Source organism: Musa acuminata, chromosome BXJ2-5 (genome assembly GCF_036884655.1).
Source record: "Musa acuminata AAA Group cultivar baxijiao chromosome BXJ2-5, Cavendish_Baxijiao_AAA, whole genome shotgun sequence".
Taxonomy (NCBI): Eukaryota; Viridiplantae; Streptophyta; class Magnoliopsida; order Zingiberales; family Musaceae; genus Musa; species Musa acuminata.
This window is the reverse complement of record NC_088342.1, coordinates 39,695,483-39,714,944: the sequence shown is the minus strand read 5'-3', so window position 1 is coordinate 39,714,944 and position 19,462 is coordinate 39,695,483. Positions and strand designations below refer to the sequence as shown.

Sequence of the window (19,462 nt, the reverse complement as noted above, 5' to 3'; positions counted from 1 at the left end):
AAAAAAAATCTTTCGTGTAGTGGTGGCGGACATATTATGACATCTATAGGCATAGGTAAATTGAAATGAAAATAATTTTGGTAAACGCTAGACTAGTGTTGAGATCCTATATAGCAGGATGGTAGTTGGCACTAGTGCCTCCTTAAGGGTCATCAACAAACTTGAATATATTGCTAAGCTAAGTGTGAGCATAATTTCTAATTACTAGTTATAAGTGTCCTACAATTCAATCACGTAAGTGATGACACGTGCCTCCTTAAGTGCATGATTTCCTCCGCAAATTCGTTTCCCGATGAATCCAGCATAATTAAAAAACCAATCTATAGAAAGGCAAATACAAGAAGAAAGTAGGAAGAGAACCCACCGAATCTTGAGGAAGGTGGGAAAGCTATCCTCGCTCGAGCTACTGAATTGCAAGCAACTATGGCAAACCATGCAAACTATTGCGACTGCCAAACCCACTTCAATGGAGAAGCCCGTCGCCATTCCCAGGGCACACAAGAGATGAAGCAAGCCCAAACCCAGGGAAGTGAAGAGGGCCGATCCGTAGTGCAAGAGTTTGTCGTTCGTTGCTCTCCTATTAGAGTTTTGGCGAGGTTCACAACGGTGATAGAGCCATAAAATAGATAGGAGAAGCAAGAGACAGAGGTGACATGAAGCAGAGAAGCCATGCCTTGCAACTAGGAGCAACTCCATGTCCTTAACGTCTCATGATCTCTCTGACACTCAAGAGGGAGGAAGAGGAGGTCTTCCTCTTGGATGAAAGGAGCAGTCCACGCAGAGATGGAAAATGAATGTTCTGTTGCATTCATGCAGAAGAACATGTAAATGAATCTGCTCAAAACGTAGTAAGATGCAGGAAACGTAATCCATTAAACTTAGCATGGCAGAAACCACGATAGCTCATTGGGAATTTGAGACAGTAGTTTACGTCAAGTACGTACCGTCATCTCAACATGCGATTGTCATCGATTTTCTTCATGTCTTGAGCAAAGGAGAAGGTCCGACCAAAAGAACCAGAAGTCTCAATCAAACTATATATATATATATATATATATACACACACACGCACATTACATAAGATGAGATGGATGCAACATCCTATAACTTAGCTAGAGCATTGTTCTTGTTCCAAGAAGTATATTGAAGCAGTAGTTCAATATAGGAAAGATCACAAACAGCATCACAGAGTTACTTGTTTTAATCTGGGACTTGAAATTGGGAACCTGAGAAGGCAGCCAAGAAATGCATAACCATGTCAAGATATGTGTGCCAAAACAACTATATAGAGAAGATTGACTACTGCATAAGATTATACCTGCTTTGACTACTGCTTATATAAAACTCACGGAAGCATTTTCTTTACCTGCAGAAGAACAATCAGAGGTGTAAACCAATAAGCAGTTGGACCTGTTAGGTATATTCAGTACCTTGTAGCAGAGTAACATGTGGCATCAACCGAGTTGCATACATTGAAGGATTTCTTTAGTGATATCAAACAGAAGTCTAAGGATGGTTAAGATAGATTGTAAGTCATGTTTTAACAAAAATATGCAAGCATTGATTCATTATAGTTCAGATGAGCCTGTGTTGGTTGCACAGCAAATAACATGTGCCACTGACCTATGCACAATATGCACTGGAAAATTAAACCATTTGCATATCATTTTCTGGTTATTTATTTTGTACATTTGAATGTACAAATCATTGAATAATAACATTATCATAAGATGACTGGACTGTACATATCTTAAGTATGCTTTTTTCAGCTCTGATTCGAAAACCAAGTGGAGTAAGAGAAGTACCTCAATTTTCCTCCAGAAGGAAGCTGGTTTCATTGTCGAGATGCATCATAGAATCTGCAAGTTATCAGCACCAAGAGAAATTACTAATCACTGAATTTGCTACGATTGTATAAAACCATACACAGTCACTACCATATAAAACAAAGCTTTTCAAATACATTCCTTCTGATATTTATTAATTATATTTACATTCCTCCCAAACATGAATTTGTGCATACCATAAGAAATGAATTTCTTTGCACCAAAGCCCTTACACTTAGCAGGCACTCTAACAGTATCAGATGTGATAGTGTAAATTGATACGAAAAATAACTTTAGATCAGGTATAGGATGGTTACATCAACAAAGTGGTAAAAAGACTGCAGAAACTGGGCTGTGAGCAATCCATGTTTAACTAGAGTTAGCAAAACACCAATGGACAGACTATGATGACAAGGGCATTAGCGCAATTAAATTCCTTTAAGATAGTATGTATATGACCTGATACTACGGAAAAGCAAATGCGTAAATCACCAGTTTCAGATACAGCATGTATGCACAAAGCAGAATACAATATCAACCTTCATGGAATTCAATATCAATAAGTTGCCCATCTTGATGAAAAAAAATTAATAGAAATCTAAATTAGACCTTGTAGTGTATTCAGAGACAAGCTTGGCAAACAAGGATGACTTGGTCTCTAACAATGTTGTTGGACTGTCAATTTCAACAATTACTCCTGCTCAACACAAAGTTCAGATCAGAAAGGGTAACTGACGAGTGAGCAAAATGAGAGAAAAGCCTTACAAAATTATGAAGGCACTAACCATTATCAAGTAATATGACAATATCACTGTCAATTACAGAAGTTATCCGATGAGCTACCGTTATAACTGTTGATTCCGAGAACTGCTGTCTTAGGGTTTTCTGAATTATGATATCAGTAGTAGTATCTACTGAGGCAGTTGCTTCATCCAGAACAAGTATCTTGCTTTTTCTCAAGATTACCCTGCCTAAACAGACAAGCTGGCGCTGGCCTACACTCCAATTCTCACCATTTTCAGTTACTGCAACTCAAATTGGTCAGTATAAATAATAAATCAATTGATCATAGAAAAACACAGTGGCAAAGAATCTTTCATTTTATCAGCATATTTCTAAGTTAAAACTAACTGGGAGGAAATTTTATATTAAGACTATAAATATCACCACAATTTAAAATCTGATACCTTCAGAGTCGAGCTTCAATTCCTTATTTCTAATCTCTTCTCCAAGTTGACAGCAATCCAGTGCCTAAAAGAGAAAAACATTGAAATAGAAAAGACACATTATGGTTTCAAATAAACTTGCAAACAACACTAAAAGGATATGATAAATTAATACATGTTAAATAATATATAAGTAAACTGAAGCACCTCCCATATCTGCTCATCTGTATATTCTTCAAGTGGATCTAGGTTGTTACGCACAGTTCCCTCGAACATAATTGGATCTTGCGGGATAATGCTTAATCTGGATCTCAGGTCATGTAGCCCAATTGTTGAAATGTCAATGCCATCGATGAATATATGACCAACAGTAGGATCAATAATACGAAATATTGTCTGTACAAGGGTGGACTTGCCACTTCCAGTTCTTCCAACAATTCCAATCTTTTTACCTCCAGGAAGAGTGCAAGTGAGACCCCTTAAAATAAAAGGCATGTTGAGGCCAGAACGAACCTGTTCCAAGTTAATTAGTATTAAAAAGAAAAATATGATAGGACTTGCAGCAACTTTTATGATGTCAATAGAGAAACATTCATTGCGAAAACAATGAGGAGCCTGAAGTAGCACTTTCATGCTGAAGGAGTTGAGTTGTTCGCAAGCAGTAACTTTGGGTAACACACATCCAAGAGGCTTCATATAGTTAAACCTTAATTTAGTGATATACTCACATTTATCATCTTGGAAAGTTATAAATAGTGAAAACTAACACTTAACAGATGCACCATAAGATGGAAAAAGAACAAGGGAGCCTCAATGTCAAAGGAAGGATGTAAGTTAAGAAGGTCTATTTTCCCCTTTGATGGCCAGAGATGATCAGGTCTGTTTTCATCTATGACAAGAGGTGGTTCACTAGGAATGTTTGTATACTGTAGTATTCTCTCCACAGAAATAATTCCATTTTCAAGACTGCACAGATTCCAGATGATCCATGTTTGTATCATATTCAGACGAAGTCCATATGTCACTGCAAGGCCAGCAATACCTAGGGAAGAAGACAAAGAAACAGAAAAGCAATGGTTAACATGACTTCCGTATTTACAGGAAATTCCAGGAACCACAAATAATGGAACTATATAAAGAAAGTACCAGGATCGATTACACCTTCTGGCATGCTGATCAGAAATATCAGAGAGAAGGCAAATGTAAGGGATGACAACATATCGAGACGAAAACAAAGCCATTGCATAGCACCTGTACTATGGAATTGAAGTCGAGAGAGATCATTTATCAGATTATAGTTAGTGTTAACGAACTCTTTTTCCTGACCAAAGCCTCTAACTGAAATTGATCCTGACATTGATTCTGCAAAATGTTGGATTACACGAGCTCTGCAAACCCCAATCAACCTTGATAGTTCTCATGCAGTAGATATGTAGAATTGCTGAGGGACCAGGATTATAAGTGAATTTTAGAATTTATAGATCATGGAAATAGGAAATGTATGAATGTAGAGTAATGGCATAATTATAGTCATGCAAGATGACAAATTCATAGAAGGTGTACATATACTAATGATGAAACAGTCAATTATGCTGTTCAGTTTATCAGTCTCACCTTCAAAAAAGACCGTTATATATTACAAAACACTACAGAATTATGGGGCAATGTGATCAAAGGAGAAAGCACAATCCAAATTCTGCCATTATATAATGACATGTTTTTAAAATAATTACCCCTCCTTATTCTGCATTTAATGTCTCCTTGTTGTCTTGCCTGTTGATACTTCAGAAACTGGAATGGCAGATCAAACTAATAGCTTAAATTAGGAACATAGTTTCAGAAGAAAAAATTGACAGTATTCACTTTGTTGATCCAACGGCTTTTTGAGTAATTTAAGCATTATATTAGAAACATGTAAAAATGATAGAAAATAACAAAATTATGGAAAATGTAATATGCATTTAGCTGATTTAGCTAGGATTTATCTAAAATTGGTGAGAAAAAAAAATAATGTTTACAAAAATGGGATTGTAACATCTTCATAAAGATAGTCAGATTTTAAAAGTTGCCCGATCTCAATATTGGAGAAGTATGTCTGGACCATGGTTGACATGATCACTTGCTACAACAACAGATGACTCAGGCTGCAGTACTTCCAAGTTTTAAAGAATGTCTTGCTCGCATAATTCACTATGTTAATAGAAGAGCATTTGCTTTCCTAAGACAATCAGAAAAATAATATCTAAATTCATCCTTATGCAGGATTTTTTAGAAATGAAACTGTTTGCTTCATAATTTTCATTTTTAGAAGTCAATGAATACAAAATCTAGTGCTGATGATATAAGTTTTTCTAACATTACTCAGTTCTGCACTTGAAGTAGCATTAAAAACTTGTAAAATAGATACCTGATACCAAATACAAGTCGCAACAACAGGAATAAAGATGATCAAAACTGGCCATGCGACTTGTGACATGACTAAAATAATCCCCAGAAGATTTATAATTGAGAATGCAAATGATCCAATTTGGAATGGAATGTATGTATCTACTCCACGTTGATCAGTTGAAGCCTGCCCCATTAAACATATTTCAGAGACAAAAGCATCAAAAGAATATTCTCAATGATTAAAAGAAAACTAATACTTACTCTATTAAAAATACGCCCAGTGGGGGTGGAATCAAAGAATGACATGGGTGCACGAAAAATGCATGCATGCATCTTATTAAATAGCATTGTTGCAGTCTTGTATCCAGCAATTATAAGAAGGAGGGTTCTTATTAGGATACAAGCAGAGCTCCCAACAGCCAATGCTACATATACAGATATAAGCATTGAGCCACTTACAGGAGGTTCCAAGTCATCTGACAGAGGAGACTCCAAAGCCATCCAATAATTGCTACATATCTGAAGGACTTGAAAAAGAATTTGACAAAATAATATTAACAGAACAAGTGCCCCTTTATATGTCATTGTAATATACCTCCAATATATCAGAAACCCCACTTTGCCTTTCTCCCTCTCTTCTTCTTGAACAAGCTGACCCCTCGGCCTAACTTCATCTGATGGACCATTCTCTGGATCCTTCGATTCTGCTTGTTGAGGAACTGGTACACTAGACTTTGAGGCAGAAGGACCACCTTGAATAGTGTCACTTGAAGTGTTAGAAGTATGTTTTATCATGTTATGTGCAGCCAAAGCATCTATATGAGAACCAACCAGTTCCATGAACTCTGTTCCTGAGTTAATTATCTCATTGTACTTGCCTGCTTGTACAATCCTTCCATCTCTTATGACCTGGACAAGAGAATTATTCTGTCTGGAATACATATGCGAGATAAAGATGAAATGGCAACATTACTCACCAGGATAAGGTCAGCTGAAGGTAAAAACTCCACCTGGTGTGTGACATAGACCATTGTCTTTGAAGATAAAAATCCAAGCAAACATTCCTGTAGTAATGATGTTGCTATTATTTTTAAAGATCAAATATCTTCTTACAAAGCATCATGATATTAACAAAAGAAAGTTTCGTTAATATATTAACAACCATCGAGGTGTACATATATGAAATTCTTCATATTTTGTAAATATTCAACAAAAACACTTGATACTACAACCATATGGAAAGATAGCTCCAGTTTAAGCTATTACCTTAAAGAGATGAGATCCTGTGTGGGCATCAACAGCACTGAATGGATCATCAAACATATAAATGTCAGCATCATGGTATATTGCACGGGCAATTTGTACGTGTTGCTTTTGTCCTCCGCTAAGATTTATGCCTCTTTCTCCTATAACTGTCTGGTCACCATTAGGCATGATCTCCAAATCCTTCTTCAAAGAACAAGCTTCTAGGACTCTGTCATATTTGTCTATGTCCATTTCCTTTCCAAAAATTATATTGTCTCGAATGCTACCACTTTGAATCCAGGGTGACTGAGAGACATAAGCTGTTGTACCACATAACTTGACAGTTCCAGAAATTCTTGTGACTTCACCAAGAATGCATGACAGCAAGCTTGATTTACCAGAACCAACAGTTCCACAAACAGCAACCCTCGTTCCTTTCAAAACTTGGAAATTTAGATCTTTCAGAGTAGGAGTTTTAGAGGAGGGATCCCACATGAAATTACCATTGCTAACTTCAATAGCTACCTCTGAGCTACATCGAGGGAGCTTCTCTACAACATTTGGTTGCAAATCCTCAAGGCAGAGAAATGATGATATTCTATCAAGAGAAACTTTGGTCTGAACTAACATTGAGATTGTCTTTGGAATAGCAAAAATGGGATTTTGCAAAGTCCTAAAAGTTGCAAGTGCTGTTAGAACCTTTCCTGTTCCCAATGGTATCCTCAAAAGTATGCAAGCTCCAAAGGCAACTACTGCTACAAAAATTGATGAACAGGAGACGAGAAAAATTGCAGCAGCTGATACATAAGCAATCTTCCACAACCAACTTATCTCATTTTTCCTCAATTCCATTATTTTGGATAAGAACTTCATTTCCCAAGCTTGAAGCTTGAGAATTCTCATATTCCTCAAGATCTCTGTTGTAGCCTTCATTCTACGATCTTTAGACTCCATAATCTTTTCTGTGTAATTCTGTTCTAGCTTGGCTATGGGAACATTAATCAACATTACAATAAAGGTGGCCGCTAAGCCGATTAGTGAAGCAAGCCCCGTTTGAGGATATAAGATTAACAAGGCCAGAATAACATTTACTGGGACAGATGATAGATGAAGCATGTGGTAACTGAAAGAACTAACCCTTGGAGCATCAATATTAATGTAATTTATGATTTCTCCACTGGTTCGACATTGTCTTGAGCGACTAGATAGAGTAAGACCCTTTTGGTAGATCACAGAAACAAGGGAGGCCCTGAGTCTGATATGAACCTGTTGTAATATGAAACTCTCAAACCTATTGCAAAAACCCTCAACAAGATTTGACAGAATGAACGCCAGAACCAGAAGGTACCCTTGATTTTCAAATTGCCGATCGCCACTGAGGTATTGAACAAAGTAACCAATGAGATAGGGGCCAACAAATGAAGCCACAGTGGACAAGAGTGCACTAGAAGTTGCCAACAAAAGGTGTCCCCAGACAGAGAAGATTAATGCCTTAGCCAACATAAATGAGGTAATTATACTATTGGAACTAGCACTAGTATAAGATTCAAGATTACTTTTGAATATTGGGAAGACAGTATGAACATTATCATCACTAGCTAATTGTGGAATATCTTTGAGGTCTAAAGTCTTTCTGTGACCAACAGAAAGCAAAGGACTGACCCAGGAGAAGGAAAGGGTACTCAGTATGCCAGCATTTTCGAATTGGGAGATGGCAGCATAGCCAGCCCCACTCACAGTGGAAGATCCATTGATATTACGACCATTCAAGAGAGGTTCCTCATGATTAGTTTTCTCTTCCGGAATCCTCTTACCAAAGAATCCGGCATAGTTAAAGGTCAATCCAGCTAGAATTGAACAGAAGTCAAACACCAACTGATGGGTCTTCTCAAAGTTATGCTTCTTGAAGTAAAGAATGTCCACAACAAGGCCAGAACAGGATAACAGCAAGAAAAGACCCCACCAAACCCTAAGGAATGTTGGAAACCTATCCTCACTTGAACTGCTGAATTCAAGAAGCAAATAAGCAGTCATGGCAAACCTTGCAGCTGTTCTGATAGCCAAACCAACTTCGATAGCGAGAAGTCGGTCATCATGCTGATACCAGAAGTAGCTCAAAATGCACGTTGGGAGATGAAACAAACCCAAGCTCAAGGAGGTGAAAAGGACTAATCTGTAATACAAGAATATGCTTTTCGGAACTCCCCTGTGGGAGTCTTTGCCAGAATCACAGCACCGGTGGAGCCAAAGAGCAGAGAGCACAAGCAAAAAGCAAAGGTGACAAGCAGCAGAGATTCCATAGAGTAACAATACAGGTTCTAAGAATAACCCGAGAACCCCGCGCACATTAATTAAGACAGTGAGTGAGACGCTGGCAGACATACCATGGCTTTCTTCCAGGAGCAAGTCCATGTCCTTAGCTGCTCATAAACCTCTTAGGCATTAGATGGGCTTCCTGATTCTTGCTTTAGGATCTTGGAGACCTTCCCTTAAAGAGCAAGATGATGGTGGGTGGGTGGGTGGGTGGGAGGGAGTGTTTTCTGAGGCAGAGAGGATCAGGGTATAAGTGATGCAGTGATCCAGAACTGACGTATTCCGACATGGAAGAAGTGATGCAGGAAGCTTCATGGACAACCTGAAACAACTATAGAGAAACCACAACCTGAAACAGTGGACTGGGTGGCAGAGTCGACATCATTCCGACTTGGATGAAGTAATCCCGCAAACCTCATTGCAGACGTCAAATATCAATAATGAAACGACCACAATGTATTTATCATAGTGTTTCTGTCTCCTTCACCATTGCCCGTCACCATCGACGGTAGACCTTCTTTTCGTGTAACTGAATAGTAGTCAATGAAAAATATAATATATGTGTTGGGTCCAGCCCATAGGTTTGGACAATTGGATCTATTAAGCCTAAATCAGTAATTAAGACAGAAAGAGTAAAATTGGGCAGCTTGCAGTGTGTGTGCGCGCGCAAGATTGCAACGTCCGACGGCGTGCTGAGAAAAAAAGGAGAGAAAAATAGAGAAAGAGAAAGTAAGGTTTTTGAGTTTTTCTGCTTGACGATCGGTGGCCAAACGTTGTCAGTTTCGGCCCAAATTTTATGTGGAGAATCCTTGCAGCAAACTCTACAATCCTAACGGTGTTGATCTGTAGTTTACCCTCTCTAAGGTACTTTCCTACGATATCCACTTCGTGAGACCTAAAATTCTCTTTTGAGGAGATCCATCCGATGAAGATATACTATTCTTGAGCCAAGATCTATTATCTTGATGTTATTCTGATCCTCTAGTTATTCTAGAGAAGACCTACTGTAAACCTGTTATTATTATTATTGATAGTGGAAGTTTAAGGTGGATTACGGTCCCGTGGTTTTTCCCACATTGGGTTTTCCACGTTAAAAAGATTTGGTCTCACTGTGTGATTGATTTATTGCTCTATTGTTTATGCTGTGCTGATTGATATTAGTATTTTGATATCAAGTTGGTATTTTGATGAGGAACCCATTTTGATACACAAAGAGGGAAAAGATTATTCCGCATTAACAGGTTTCTTCCCAACAAGTGGTATCAGAGCGTCAGGTTGTTTGGTGCTAGTTTTCTTGTGTGATTGAAATGGAGTCAGATGGTATGATTAAATTGAACTCATCAAATTATTCAACTTGGAGGCGTCTGATGGAAGATTTGCTCTATTGCAAAGATTTGTATAAGCCTATCAAGGTTAAAGATAAACTTTCTATTATGGACGATGAAGAATAGGAAGTTCAAAATAGAAAAGCTATTGCCTATATTAGAAGATGGATGGATATAAACTTGCATGAGCATATTTCAGATGAAATCAGAGCTGATGTTGTTTGGCAAAGGTTAGAAAATCTCTTTACGAAAAAGACAATGGGAAATAGAATTTCTCTCCTCAGAAGGCTTGTAAATTTGAAGTATAAAGATGGTGGTAACATTGTTGAGCACATAAGCCTATTTCAGAGTCTTGCAAACAAGTTGGTTGCTATGAAAATGAATATAGATGATGAGATGCAGGGATTATTACTTCTCAACTCTTTACCAGAAAGTTGGGAAACGTATGTGGTGACTATTTGTAACTCCACGCTAGAGGGGACTCTAACCATAGATATGGTTAAAGACAGTTTGCTAAATGAAGATGCAAGAAGGAAAGAACAGGGTGAATCTTCTTCTGGTGCATTTGTTATTGAAAAACAAGAAAGACGTGGAAGAAGTCATAGCAGAAATCCATATGGTTATAGAGGAAGATCCAAGTCTAGAAGAGATATCAAATGTTTTCATTGTAATAGGCCAGGTCACATGAAGAAAGAGTGTAGGTTTTGGAAGCGAGAACAGAATGAAATGAAGAAAAATGAAAAAGAGACCAATACAGTTGCTGCTGAAGGTAATATCACTATTGTCTGTGATGAAGGTTGTGTTAGCCTTGTAGCTCAGGACAGTAATTGGGTAATTAACTCTGGTGCTTCATTTCATGTCACTTCTCATGGTGATTTCTTTAGATCTTACACTGCTGGTGATTTTGGTAATGTCAGAATGGGAAACAATGGTACATCTAAGATTGTGGGTATTGGAGATATTTGCTTGGAGACTAGTATTGGGAGCAAATTAATACTCAAAGATGTAAGGCATGTTCTAGATATTCGTCTTAACTTGATATCTACAGGTAGACTTGATGATGAAAGCTTTGCACATTATTTTGGTGAAAGTAAATGGAAACTCACTAAAGGTTCTCTAATTGTGGCAAAAGGAAAGAAGATTAACTCTTTTTATGTCATGGAAGCTAAGCTACACAAAGGAGAGATTAATGCAATTCGAAAAGGTGAAAGTATAGATCTTTGGCATAAGAGGCTTGGACATATCAGCGAGAAGGGACTTCAAACTCTTGCTAGAAAGCAGTTCTTACCAGAGTTGCAAGGTACATCTCTTAAATCTTGTGATCATTGCTTAGCTGGAAAAACACATAGAGTTGCATTTCAGACATATCCATCATCTAGAAGATCTGATGTTATTGATTTAGTTCATACTGATGTTTGTACTATGCAAACTAGAACTCTTGGAGGTGCTCTTTATTTTGTTACTTTTATTGATGACCATTCTAGAAAAGTGTGGGCTTTTGTTTTGAAATCTAAAGACCAGGTACTCGATGCTTTCAAGGAGTTTCATGTCAGTGTTGAAAGAGAAACTGGCAGAAAACTCAAGTGTGTTCGATCAGATAATGGTGGCGAGTACAGGGTTCCTTTTGAGAATTATTGCAGGTTCCATGGTATCAGGCTTGAGAAAATAGTTCCTAAAACTCCTCAGCAGAACGGTGTGGCAGAAAGGATGAACAGAACCATTGAAGAAAGGATTAGGTGTATGCTTTCCCACGCCAAGTTACCAAAGTCATTTTAGGGGGAGGCTATGAGAACTACAGTTGACCTGATAAATCTTTCTCCATCAGTTCCTCTGCAAGGTGATGTTCCAGAGAGAGTATGGAGAGGAAAAGATATATCTTATAATCATTTGAGAGTCTTTGGGTGTAAAGCATTTGTTCATATTCCCAAAGATGAGAGGTCCAAGCTTGATAATAAGGCAAAAGCATGTATCTTCTTGGGATATGGTCATGAAGAGTTTGGGTACAGATTATGGGATCCCGTGAACAAGAAGATTATTAGAAGCAGAGATGTTGTGTTTCTTGAAGACCAATTGTTTGATGATGGTGATAATGTTGAGAAGCCAGAAACCTCTGTTTATATTCCTTGGAGTTTGGGTCCAGTTCCTTCACCTGTAGTTTATGATGATCATGGGGGAGATGAACAAGAAGATTGTGGTGAGAATACTAGTGATGATACACCTACAGTTGATGATGCTGAACCAACTGAACAGGCACCTCCACCACGAGTTGAGATTCCATTAAGAAGATCCACTAGAGAGCGACAACCCTCTACCAGATATCCTTCACATGAGTATGTTATGCTTACTGATGGGGGAGAGCCAGAAACTTACCAAGAAGCTATTCTACATGAGAATAAGAGTGAGTGGGTTAAAGCCATGCAAGAAGAGATGAGATCCTTACTTGAGAACCACACCTATGACTTGGTAAAGTTGTCGAAAGAGAAGAAAGCTCTCAAGAATAAGTGGGTTTATAAATTGAAGACTGAAAATAATAGCTCACAACAAAGATACAAGGCACGACTAGTTGTGAAAGGATTCAGTCAAAAGAAAGGTATTGACTTTGAAGAAATATTTTCTCCGGTTGTGAAAATGTCCTCTATCCGAGTTGTTCTTGGTTTGGCTGCCCGCTTAAATTTAGAAGTTGAACAACTTGATGTGAAAACAGCATTTCTTCATGGTGATTTAGAAGAAGAAATTTACATGGAGCAACCAGAAGGTTTCAAAGTCAAGGGAAAAGAAAATCTGGTATGTAAGCTTAGGAAAAGCTTATATGGACTCAAACAGGCACCTAGACAGTGGTATAAGAAGTTTGATTCCTTTATGATGAGCCAAGGGTATGATAGAACCACATCTGATCATTGTGTGTTTATGAAGAAATTTTCAGATGATGATTTTATTATTTTACTGCTATATGTTGATGATATGTTGATTGTTGGCCATGATGTTAGAAAAATTGAAAAGCTTAAAAGAGAGCTAAGTAAGTCTTTTGCCATGAAAGACTTAGGATCGGTGAGACAAATACTTGGCATGAAGATTCTTCGTGATAGGAAGAAAAGGAAGATTTGGCTATCTCAGGAGACTTACATTGAAAAGGTTCTTGAAAGATTCAACATGAGTAAAGCCAAAGCAGTTTGTTCTCCACTTGTAGGTCATTTCAAGCTGAGTTCAAAACAATATCCTACAAGTGAGAAAGAAAAAGAAGAAATATCCAGAGTGCCTTACTCATCTGCAGTAGGCAGTTTGATGTATGCTATGGTTTGTACTATGCCAGATATAGCTCATGCAATTGGAGTTGTTAGCCGATTTCTCTCAAATCCTGGAAAGGAACATTGGGCAGCAGTGAAATGGATATTAAGATATCTAAGAGGTACTTCCAGGTTGTGTTTATGTTTTGGTGATGATGAACCTGTGTTAGAAGGGTACACAGATGCAGACATGGCAGGTGATACTGATTCTAGGAAGTCCACTTCGGGATTCTTGATGACATTTGCAGGAGGAGCAGCCTCTTGGCAGTCTAAGTTACAGAAGTGTGTTGCTCTATCAACCACAGAAGCAGAATACATAGCAGTTACTGAAGCCTGCAAGGAAGCTTTATGGATGAAAAAGTTTCTACAGGAATTGGGCTTGAAACAGGAAGGATATACTGTTTACTGTGATAGTCAGAGCGCTATTCACCTCTCTAAGAATTCAACATACCATTCTAGATCCAAGCATATTGATGTGAGATATCACTGGATTCGTGATGTGCTTGAGATGAAAGAATTACAGCTGGAAAAGGGTGCTTGAGATGAAAGAATTACAGCTGGAAAAGGTGCATACCAATGATAATGGTTCAGATATGTTGACAAAGTCTTTGCCTAAGGAGAAGCTTGAAGCATGTAGGCGAAGAGCGGGCTTGGTACAGCCCATCATATGAGCTAGAGGGGGAGAATTGTTGGGTCCAGCCCATATGTGGGTTTAGACAATTAGGTCTATTGAGCCCAAATCAGTAATTAAGAGAGAAAGGGCAAAATTGGGCAGCGTGCAGTGTGTGTGTGCGCGCAAGATTGCAGCGTCCGGCGGCGTGCTGAGAAAAAAGAGGAGAGAGAAATAGAGAGAGAGAAAGTGAGATTTCTGAGTTTTTTTGCTTGACGATCGGTGGCCAAACGTTGTCAGTTTCGGCCCAAATTTTATGTGGAGAATCCTTGCAGCAAACTCTATAATCCTAACGGTGTTGATCTGTAGTTTACCCTCTCTAAGATACTTTCCTACGATATCCACTTCGTGAGACCTAAAATTCTCTTTTGAGGAGATCCATCCTATGTGATGAAGATATGCTATTCTTGAGCCAAGATCTATGATCTTGATGTTATTCTGATCCTCTAGTTATTCTAGAGAAGATTTACTGTAAACTTGTTATCATTATTATTGATAGTGGAAGTTTGAGGTGGACTACGATCCCGTGGTTTTTCCCACATTGGGTTTTCCACGTTAAAAAGATTTAGTCTCACTGTGTGCTGTGCTGATTGATATTAGCATTTTGATATCAAGTTGGTATTTTGATGAGGAACCCATTTTGATACACAAAGAGGGAAAAGATTATTCCGCAGGTTTCTTCCCAACAATATGCAATACTGCCTTTCCTATGGTAGACAATGATCATCACTTTACCTCTGCAGTGCACTATTCATTCAGCTAAATGCAGATATTTCGGAAGACTGGCTGCAGGAATAGAAACCATTCTTTGTATCTTTTCTTCACTGCATTATCTAAAGCATCTCTGATTTTTGGTTCCAAGGTTGCGTCTTCACGAAGCATTCCACGATGTGGACGTTATGGTCGCCAAAGGCCTTTGCTAGATTTGATTGTGACGAGGAAACCAAATTGGAAGCGTCGCTGATAACTATAACATTGCTTGGTGTTCGATGGCTCTGCTTATTTTTTCCGACTATTTTTGTTCAATCATTGAGTGTACGCGCAATGACCTTTATGGTTAAAAGTACCTAAGTGGTTTCTTCCGAGTAAATTAAACCTCTGAACCTCCCAAGTCTTAAGAAGCTAATTGACTAATAATAGTCATATTTGACATGCTATACGATTCGTTGATAGTAATGGAGCAAAGAGCATCGTATGAGCATATCGAGAACAAATACAAGACATGAATTCAAATGACATATTTTGACATTTCATTCAATGCATGCAAAGAGACAGAACTCTTTCCCTGCCCATTTTGGCTCAGCTGAAGAGTTCCCAGATGTGCTACTGAGTTAGAGAGGGGTTCCTAAATATATGCTGTCCAGGAAAGTATATCAGTCTTCTCTTTTGTGCAAGTTGTAAAATTGAAGTATTAAATTAGGAACACAACATGCCATCCTAATTGAAGTTTTAATGAATCATGTTTTTAGATTAACATCTGGCGGTGCGACTATAAAAGGCATCTTATGAAGTACACAGAACAAAATAAATATTTTGTATCCTCAATTTATGAAAAATCAGAATGCATATGATAGTGTAGAATAAATATTTGAGTTATTTGACCTATCTAATGTGTATCATATTAATTATGTTTGCTAGGAATTGAAGTACATTTCAAATATCATTAATCTACAAAATTCGAAGCTGGATATGAAGGACCTTTTCAGTATGATATTTTGTCATGGGAATTTTCATATGAAGCATTGAGATCAGATTTCATATTTTATTGGTTAACAGGTTTACAAGGGTAGATGAAAACAGGTGTACCAAAACTGATTTCCAATGAATATTATCCTGAAGAAGTGAATTTTGTCAACAAAATTGCTTTTCGTTGCATTATTAGTTTGATAAAGAAAGAGGACGAGTCTCAACTCCACAATAAGGTTGGTTATCTATGATTACAGTGTTTATAGACAGTTCTGTTTGTATGTATCATTTAGACTCTCTAGTGTTGGTAGTCTCCTGTCCTAAATCATCCTTTTCTATTTGTAGGATAAATAAAGTCCAAAATTTGAAACTGAATTCATAAATAGTTATTTTAGATAGTTATCATATTTTATATAGTTCTAATCATGTTCTAAATTATTTGACCTAAGTGATCCAAGAACTTATTATTATGGGGATAGTTTCTACACCCAATTTAATTATGGATAATATGAGATGATGAGATAATTATCATTAGATTATATAAATATGATCATAATTCATCAAGCAAAGGTGTGTGTATTTGAAAATATTTTTAAAATAAAAGTTCAATCTGAACTCGGTATTATAGCTTTTAATTACAATCCTATGTCTCAACCCTTTATTCTTATCTTCTCGATAAATTCTATAAACTTTAGAGTCTCAATATAAAATTTCTATTCAAATCTTAAAACTTTTGGGACTTAATAAAGATTGAATATGACTCAAAGAAAATATTCTTTTATTTAATAAATTATACATGAGATAATCTTTTAAGAATTATAGTAGTTATAATTACAAATCAAGCTTGGTTGATACTTCAAAATGAATTTCAAATCTCATCGATGATGATTATGATAAAACTTTAAACCCTTGGCCGTGAGTTTAAATCTTTGTTCATTAAAGTAATGAATCGGTTTTAGATTTTTTTTCTCGAGTGACTAAAATTATTTGTCAAATGAAATCTTATAATTAACATCTTAATAATCATTTTATTATTATTGTAAAAGTTTTAAGAAATTTAACCTTGAAATTTGATCATGTTGTCGGAGGAGTCAAAAGATTTATTTATTTTTTCATTTAATGAACTAATAGGTTCCTTACAAGTACATAAAATAAGGTTGAACATGTTACTTAAAAAAAGTGGAGAAAAATATTTCAAAAAGGAGTCTTCTACTTAGAAAAATGAGATAAAAAAATTAATAGAAAAAGAAAATAGTAGAGGAGGATTTCATGATAGAGAAAATGGAAGACGAAGAGGAAGATTATACTTTCGTAGGCATAATGAACAAAAATAATCAAATTATTATCAGAAAAACTATAAAAGTAAAATTTAATGTTACTATTATAAAAAGTTTGGTAACATAAAGGTAGATTACCGGAAAAGATGAAAGTAAATGTAAATAAAAATAAAAAAATAGTAAGTTGTATATGACTCATTTACAAGTTAATGATATCGTAAATAATATTTAATTTTTGGATAATGGATGTTCTAATAGTATGTTAGGCATTGGGGGGGGGGGGGGTGGGCGTATGTAGACTAAAGTGATTTGCAGCAATGTAAGTTGCACAAATGAAAAGCGTCGGTTTCGTAAAGTCTTCGCACGATTAAAGTCGATCTCAGAAGATGTTTACGTCAAAGCGTATGTAGACGTAGTTAAAGCACGGTAAGGAGGAGAGGCAATTTTCTTTAAAAGAAAGTTGTTCAAAGTAAATGCAAACCGAGTTTTAGAGTGGTTCGGTCGAACGTGACCTATATCCACTTTCGGCTTCCTCCTCTGACAAGATCACTGGCATCCACTAGAGACCTTCCTTCAATAGGCGAAGGCCAACCACCCTTTTATAGCTTTTCTCCTTTTGCTGGGCTTAGGAGACAACCCTTATAAGTTTCACTCCTCTCTTGAATGATCTCAGCACTTAGAAAAGGAGGAGGAGAACTCTAGCTTTTACAACACTTTAAGGCTCAAGAACTCAAGATTTGCCATTAGGTTTCGTTCCCTTTCATGCAAGAAAGGGTAGGGTTTTTATAGGCCCCAATGGCTTCAAAAATGGAGCTTAAAAGTGTCCAATCCCAGATTTCCGGGGTCTTGACGGTACCACCGCCATTACTGGGCGGTACTACCGCTTGTCATCTGACACTGGGAGGTACCATCGCTTGACAAAGCTCGGAGACCGAGCTCTGGCGGTACCGCCGCTTGACAAGGGCGGTACCACCGCTGGTAGCAATAACTCTCGGCGGTACTACCATCTGACAAGGGCGGTACCATCGCCCAGGATTCCTGGGAGACCGAGTCTCCCAAGCGGTGCCATCGCCGGCCAAGAATTCAGGGGTCGAATGGGCTGTTCCATTCGGCCCAATTTAGGTCTGTTAAGGACCCAATTGGCCCCTAATTAAGTTAGTGGGATTATCTCCCAATCATAACTTAATCTACACTCTAACTATGACAATTAAGATATGATTATTGCAATTCGTGTTTTAGTGTGTCAATCACTTCTTCCGGCATACTTCCAACGAACATCCAACGAACTCTCAGCGATGCTCCGACGGACTCCCGGCAAGCTCCTGGACTTCGCGATGATCTTTTTGGTGAGTTTCGATGAGCTTCTATAGCAAGCTTCTAGACTTCTCGGTCGGTTCCCGTAGAACTTCCGATGAACATCCGGACTTCCGATGAACATCCGGACTTCCGATGAACATCCGGACTTCCGATGAACATCCGGACTTCCGATGAACTCTCGAACTCCCAACGTGATCTTGATCTGGACTCCGGCATAACACCTGTTGCATGTCTTACTGCCATCGTAGTTAATCCTGCACACTTTTCTCAACATATATATTAGATCAACAAATGACAATTGACTTCATCATCAAAATCCGAGATTCAACAAAAAGTTGAAAGTTAGACTTGAAGATAACAAAAAAAATTCAAGCAGAAGGAAAATGAACAATTAAGGTGAAAATAAGTCAAAGTAAAATATCTTTAAAATATTTTCTTTATTCCTAGTTTGTCACATAACTTGTTGAATGTTGAATAATTAACAAGTGATGGATATTCAATTATATTTAATGATGGTTCATACATTATTAAAGATTAAAAAATCTAATTTAATTATAATAAATATTTGTGTGGCTCAAAACAAGATGTATCTACTCAATATTTCGAATATTGAAATGCATGCTCTTATTGTAACTCAAAAGAATGAGTCTAATTTATGATATTTAAAATATAAACATAAATATTAAGGGTTTAAGGTTGTTAATGTTGAGAAATCTAGGGCGACATCACATGCATAGCGGAAGAACAAAAAACAAAAATCTTAGAATTCCCATAGAAAAATAAGGTTTCATCGTCATACAAAGATTGATGTGCAAAAACTCGTAAAACTTAAAACTACGCATATAAGAAAGATGTATTACTTAGGAAGATCGTATATCCCTGAAACATATATATCTGTGAGAGAGGATGAAGGTGGTCAACTGTCCTCCTCTTTAGTGGTAATCCATATGGCAGGGGCTACGGAA

The 19,462-nt window shown here is 37.3% G+C and overlaps 1 protein-coding gene across 8 annotated transcripts; it reads right to left on the bottom strand.

The window, feature by feature from the left end:
* Positions 1 to 1,013: 1,013 nt before the first annotated feature.
* Positions 1,014 to 9,284, bottom strand: LOC135612762 (ABC transporter C family member 3-like). Of its 8 annotated transcripts, XM_065109411.1 has the most exons (13): positions 9,010 to 9,265; positions 7,974 to 8,000; positions 6,647 to 7,891; positions 6,358 to 6,444; positions 5,642 to 6,289; positions 5,400 to 5,564; positions 3,200 to 3,505; positions 3,014 to 3,077; positions 2,612 to 2,851; positions 2,436 to 2,523; positions 1,806 to 1,859; positions 1,319 to 1,366; positions 1,014 to 1,226 (listed from the first exon to the last, which is right to left on the bottom strand). In XM_065109411.1, exons 3-11 carry the CDS (start codon positions 7,739 to 7,741, stop codon positions 1,835 to 1,837), a joined length of 2,718 nt encoding a protein of 905 aa, XP_064965483.1. In that variant the 5' UTR covers positions 7,742 to 7,891; positions 7,974 to 8,000; positions 9,010 to 9,265; the 3' UTR covers positions 1,014 to 1,226; positions 1,319 to 1,366; positions 1,806 to 1,834. The 8 variants fall into 8 exon arrangements, with proteins under 8 accessions (XP_064965483.1, XP_064965482.1, XP_064965481.1 ...); XM_065109410.1 differs by having other exon boundaries at positions 6,647 to 8,000; XM_065109409.1 differs by lacking the exon at positions 7,974 to 8,000.
* Between the last annotated feature and the right edge of the window lie 10,178 nt (positions 9,285 to 19,462).

What these genes read in the sequence shown, in the direction of transcription:
- LOC135612762 (XM_065109404.1), bottom strand. Translation starts at nt 9,037, where the DNA reads ATGGACTTGCTCCTGGAAGAAAGCCATGGTATGTCTGCCAGCGTCTCA. An exon ending in ATTGAAGCTCGACTCTGAAG is followed by an intron (nt 2,852 to 3,013) that starts GTATCAGATTTT and finishes TTTGAGTTGCAG; the next exon opens with TAACTGAAAATGGTGAGAAT. An exon ending in TGTCATATTACTTGATAATG is followed by an intron (nt 2,524 to 2,611) that starts GTTAGTGCCTTC and finishes TGTGTTGAGCAG; the next exon opens with GAGTAATTGTTGAAATTGAC.